At 38.9% G+C, this 6,000-nt stretch overlaps 1 protein-coding gene across 3 annotated transcripts in view; it reads right to left on the bottom strand.

The window, feature by feature from the left end:
• Positions 1–1,591: 1,591 nt before the first annotated feature.
• The window catches only part of BTBD1 (BTB domain containing 1), a 92,690-nt gene continuing 88,281 nt past the window's right edge, over positions 1,592–6,000 (bottom strand). For 2 of the 3 annotated variants that reach the window (XM_030814934.1, XM_030814932.1), the window contains exons 6-8: positions 5,723–5,810; positions 3,857–4,003; positions 1,592–3,375 (exon numbers count right to left, since the gene is read on the bottom strand). In XM_030814934.1, coding sequence (XP_030670794.1) covers positions 3,217–3,375; positions 3,857–4,003; positions 5,723–5,810 — 394 coding nt within the window. In that variant the 3' untranslated portion in view covers positions 1,592–3,216. Of the gene's footprint in view, positions 3,376–3,856; positions 4,004–5,722; positions 5,811–6,000 lie in introns of those variants that run through there. The other variant, XM_030814935.1, reaches the window with a different exon arrangement.

Below are 6,000 nucleotides of genomic sequence, written 5' to 3'. Positions count from 1 at the left end.
ACAGGAAAAGGGATTTTTAAAAGCATATAAACAAGGTGTATGTGAATAAATACACCGTGTAGCTCTGGGGCTGGTTGTTGGGGCTGGGATTGTGATGGTACCATTCTTCTTGTGAAGGATGTTTTTTCTAATTGGGGGACAGTTCCAGGTCTTGAATCTGGATGACTAGAACTGGAAGTAGAAAGTGGTTTGAAGAAGCACTAAAAAGTGGGACAATGTTTTAAACACATTGCACATATCACATTGAAGACCTTGCTCTCTTTAATGTCTTCCAAGTTTATTCCCAGGTTAAAAATAATTTTTTAAAGAACTACAGGTACTACTATCAACACTCTGATAATGCAAGTAATCTCGATTTTTTGGGTAGATACTGGAATATCACACTTTCTTAAAATAGTATATTTTACAGTAAATATAGTCAAGTATCTTTCTGGGTCTCAATGCAAAGTTTGAGAATGGTGACATGTTATTTTTGGACCCAGCAAAATATTTTCTCAACTCCGTAAATGGGTTTAAATTCCACCTCCCATCACTTAATAACACTTTTTTTCCTGCCCTGACAGGGTCTTGCTTTATCGCCCAGGCTGGAGTACAGTGGTGCTATCATAACTCACTGTAATCTTGGACCCCTGGGCTCAAGCAATCCTCCCCTCAACCTCCAAAGCAGCTACAACTATTGGCACGTGCCACCACAACCCAGCTAATTTTCTTATTTTTCAGAGACAGGGTCTATGTTGCCCAGGCTGGTCTTGAACTCCTGGCCTCAAGTGATTTCTGTCTCAGCCTCTCAAAGTGCTGGGATTACAGGTGCGAGCCACCGTGCCCAGCCTGGCTGACCTTTTAATTTCTTTGCCTGTGAAATGGGTACTTACCTTATACTGATGCTGTGAGAAACAAGTAAGAATGTAGTAAAGTACTTACTGCAGAGCCTAGTACATAGTAGTCACTTGGATAGTTATTATTAATAAACAGCTGTAAGATGATAGTCACACTCTAACAGTAAATAAGACTATTTATTGGATTCTCCCACATTCTTCATCCTCCACCTCCTGAGATTAGAACAGGGGAGAAAAACCTGGGGCCACAAGAAGTGATCAAGAAACAAAAGGCAGCGGCAGTTATCGCTGCGGTTCCTATGAATTGGTTTAAGTCAGCAGTGAGGTATTTGTATTTTGTATTGCATTACTCCCATAAAGTTAAACCTCAATTAACTAGAACCTTTGTTCCAAAATGGTGTTTACAGCCAGGCGTGGTGGCTCACGCCTGTAATCCCAGCACTCTGGGAGGCCGAGGTGGCTGAGGTCAGGAGTTTGAGACCAGCCTGGCCAACACAGTGAAACCCCATCTGTACTAAAAATACAAAAATTAGCTGGGTGTGGTGGTGGGCACCTGTAATCCCAGCTACTCTGGAGGCTAAGGCCGCATAATAGCTTGAATCCAGGAGGTGGAGGATGCAGTGAGCCGAGATTGCACCACTGCCCTCCAGCCTTGGCAAGAGAGACTTCATCTCAAAAAACAAACAAACAAAAAACAAATCAAAATTCTGTTTATATTCACTTTTAGAAGAAAAAGGCAAATGACATAAAAGAGTTTTATATATATATTTATTTTTAAAAATTCCAGGGGATGTCCCAAAGTTAGTAAACAGTTCTGTTTCTTGTCCCTTTTATGGCTGCATGCAGTTTCAATTGTTCAGTACAACAGATGAGGCATTTAAAAGGTCTCCAACATCAAGAAACACTAACTCATCTCTGGCATATCATATTTTTTAAGGCAGAAGTATTTTCTATAATGGTTACTACAGAGTGTTTACTGGTTCATTTTTAGTTAACCAGAACCATACATCCCATAGATAATTCCATTTAACTGAGGTTTATAACCATAAGAGCATTACCACAGAAAAATTTCCCTTTAGCAATTTCAAGAGACCTCAGCCACCAATATACCTACCTTCTTGACAATATAAGTGAAATATTACCTTAGATGAAAATTTTTTATATCTTATTTAGAAAAAATTAAGTTGATATTTAAAAGAATTTTGATTTTTAATCACCTTCCACAACGATTTGATATACCTTGAACTCCACTTTCATTTTTTATAAGAGAATCACTTTCAAGGGAAAAAAATGAATGTTACTATATTTTTAAATCTGCTTTATAAAAAAGTGTATAAATGTCAATCTGCCAGATATACTTCCTATCCCCAACACAGCTGTAACAGTGACTAATGGGGTCATGACCATGAAGCAAATTTTACTTCCTAGATAGAAATGTGCAGGTGGCAGAAAGTGTATTTTTCAGCAGGAGTGATTCTGTTGGATCTCTTTACAATGTCAGAGCAGTTGTTGGAAATGTTAGTATTCTGTTCGGTTTCTGGCTGTGCAGGATTATCACAATGTTGAAGTGATGGCTGTTCACCCAGTCGTCATCACCGTCATCATCTCAATCTTGGGAATCATCAGCAGTGCCCCCACACAGAGAGACAGGTATAGTGGTGCAGTTTAGTGACAGGGAATCCAGTCTTAGATCCTGTTTATATCACATTTTTGTGAATTTACACAAAATTCCATTTATAGCTTTAAAACTGTACTACGTAACACATTACTATACTACTACAAAATATCCTTCTCTATAAATGCACTGAATATTTTCTTGGGCATTTTATTAGGCCTTTTTTAGCATTATTACAAATGCTAACAACAAGATATTTCAAACCCCCAAATAGAAAGTCAGCTTCTTAATTTTCTGAAATTTAGTTATTTGAGTTAATAAGAATTCTGTAGGAATACTGACCCATCTCTTTTCATCCAACCTTCAAAATAGTTAAGCCTATTTGCCCATCTCACCTAACCTTCAAAATAGTTAAAACAAAAACAAACCCAAACTAGCTATATATAACAAGAATCTTTCAATTCCCAAACTACTGAAAGACCTAAGTCAGCCAATCTATGAAATTATACAAGATGAAGCTGAAAAAGCTGTGCTTTTTTTTAAACCATTAAACCCAGTTCTTTTCTCTTAAAGTTGTAAGAAAATGGAAAATCTGTTAAATCATGCAAAGATTTAAATAAACATTTTTCTATCTCCTCTAAGAAACTGTTTCTTATCTTACAATTATAAATATTCATAACACTCAAACTACTTTTTTGTGGCCATTTATGTTTTTCACACTAGATTGTATGGTACTATTTAGCCAAGATGTATTATAATGCTAAATTATGTATAAAATATGATTTCTGGAATTTGTCCATCTTCTATTGAAGTGCCATTATTATTGCCAGGGGAACTAAAAAAGAAAAAAACAGTCTTGCTTGCAGCAGGTGTCTCATGCACTACTTTCTTCAATCCTTTTGTGCCATAGTGGGAATCTGGACCCTAAATGAGAACAAAAGGTTCCTTAGTAATTTTCATTTAATAAGCACTCAGTTTAATGTGGTATTTTAATTAGATTAATGTTCCATTATATTTCACTATCATTCCTATATAAAATTTTATGCTGTCATTTAGAGAAAAATGAAGTTTTTACCAAAAAACTAATTAATGAATAAAAATACTGAATGTAGAGCCCAGCTATTAGGGAATAGTGAAAAGATTTTACAAAAATAACTTTTATTTTCTGCCAAACATTCAACTGCTTACTGAAACAAAGGGCTACTTCTTCAGACGAGCTATTTCTTTCAGAACAGAGCTGTGGGAAGAAGCACTTCTTTTCGGAAGGCAGTGCAACATTTTACCTCCCAGCTTCTTTTCCCCCCTCTTTATAAATGGCTCAGCTGTCAGTGACTCTCAGCTTCTAAAACACACATTCTGCAGCATGCAAGAGGAATCCATCTGGAACATAGTGCATGACTCTTACTTTGAGTGTTGCGCATGCTGTGTAGCACACATTGGGCAGGATCTCTATGGGTTCCTTGAACATGACCCTGAATGTGTTAGCTGTCCCATCACAACTAAAGCCAGTATCATTCTGTCCCAGGGTTTGCTTTTTCTCATATTCAATGATCTGTAATTTTTAAGAGACAAGTTACATTTAAGTTAAACCAAATGAAGCAAACTATAGAAAATAATATAAAGCCCTTAGCAATCTCTGTGTGTGTGTGGTTTTTTTTTTTTTTTTTTTGAGACAGACTCTCACTCTGTTGCCTAGCCTGGAGTGCAGTGGTGAGATCTCGGCTCACTGAAACTTCCACTTCCCAAGCTGAAGCAATTTTCGTGCCTCAGCCTCCTGAGTAGCTGAGATTACAGGTGTGCACCACCACACCTGACTAATTTTTTTGTATTTTTAGTAGAGACAGGGTTTCATCATGTTGGCCAGGCTGGTCTCCAACTCTTGGTCTCAAGCAATCTGCCCACCTCAGCCTCCCAAAGTGCTGGTGTGAGCCACTGCGCCCAGCCCTAATTTTTCATTTTTTTTTGTAGAGATGGGATCGTGTTCTGTTGCCCAGGCTGGTCTTGAACTCCTGGGCTCAAGCAATCCTCCCATCTCGGCCTCCCAAAGTACTGGGATTACAGATATGAGCCACTGCGCCCAGACTGTTTCTATTATTTTACTCATAGTATTTATACTTCATAATTTTAATGTACCTATAATCCTGATGTCCTCCCTCAGTTTGTACACAAGGAGTCTGGTGTCTTATTTTTTTTTTTTTTGAGATGGAGTCTCACTCTGTAGCCCTGGCTGGAAGGCAGTGGCGTGATCTTGGCTCACTGCAACATCTGCCTCCCAGGTCCCAGTTCAAGCAATTCTCCTGTCTCAGCCTCCCGAGTAGCTGGGATTACAGGCATGCACCACCATGCCCAGCTAATTTTTTTGTATTTTTAGTAGAGACGGGGTTTCACCATGTTGGCCAGGCTGGTCTCAAACTCCTGACCTCTTGATCTACCTTCCTTGGCCTCCCAAAGTGCTGGGAGGCTGAGGCAGGAGAATTGCGTGAACCCAGGAGGTGGAGCTTGCAGTAAGCCAAGATTGCGCCACTGCACTCTAGCCTGGGCAACAGGGCAAGACTCCGTCTCAAAAAAAAAAAAATAAAATAAAAATGAAGCAGGGGCCTAATGCCTGTAATCCCAATGCATTGGGAGGCCAAGGCAGGAAGATCACTTGAGCCCTGGAGTTCAAAACCACCCTGGGCAACACAGCGAGACAAAAAAAAAAAAGAAAGAAAAATTAGTTGGGTGAGGTGGCACATACCTGTGGTCCTAGCTACTTGGGAGGCTGAGGTGGGAGGATTGCTTGAGCCTGGGTGATTAAGGCTGCAGTGAGCTGTGATCGCACCACTGCTCTTCAGCCTGGGCGACCAAGTGAGACCCTGTCTCAAAAAAAAGTAACCAAGAATAAAGCAGGGTCTGCTCAGCCCCTTGGAAGTCACAGGATGCTCACACCAGTTATGAGAAATTTAGTTTCAGTCCTAGAGTTGAAAGGGCCATGAAAAAGGAAGGAGGATGTTTTAAGATTGCACAGCAGGAGGTACTAATAGAAGGAATTCCTAGACAAAGAAGAGCTCCTTATATGCTACTGCTTTTGTGAAGGACCCCAATTTTCTGCAACCAGACTTTTTAGATCAACTCTAAAACAGAACTCTTTATGCTTACAATGCTACTAAGGGGCCTTCTGATTGCTTTGACAATTATATTGAAATTTGGATTCTGTCAAAACAATACCTTATTGTAAAGTTACCTGTTTGTGTTATTTCAAGATGATATATGGTGGGGGAGGAAACTGTACCTGTATATTCACTTGATAATCTGTAGGGCCATGAATAGATCCATACAAGCCAAATCCAACTATAGAGATCCTTCTATTAACTGTGAACCTGAGAGAAAGAAGCCAAAAATAAAATATAATTAATCCCATGTGTTCATATTCTGAAGGGTTATAATTTTTTTTTAAGTGTAACCTGGAACATCCAGTTTTGCTTATAAAAAGGAAAACAAATTAGATATCCTTGGAAATGTCATCTGTTTGCTTACCAAAAAGCTTTCTAGAGTAGATTTGAACTTAAG

This window comes from Nomascus leucogenys, chromosome 6 (genome assembly GCF_006542625.1).
Source record: "Nomascus leucogenys isolate Asia chromosome 6, Asia_NLE_v1, whole genome shotgun sequence".
NCBI classification, from domain to species: domain Eukaryota; kingdom Metazoa; phylum Chordata; class Mammalia; order Primates; family Hylobatidae; genus Nomascus; species Nomascus leucogenys.
Note: the sequence above shows the minus strand (reverse complement) of the source record. Positions and strands in the feature narration are given on the sequence as shown.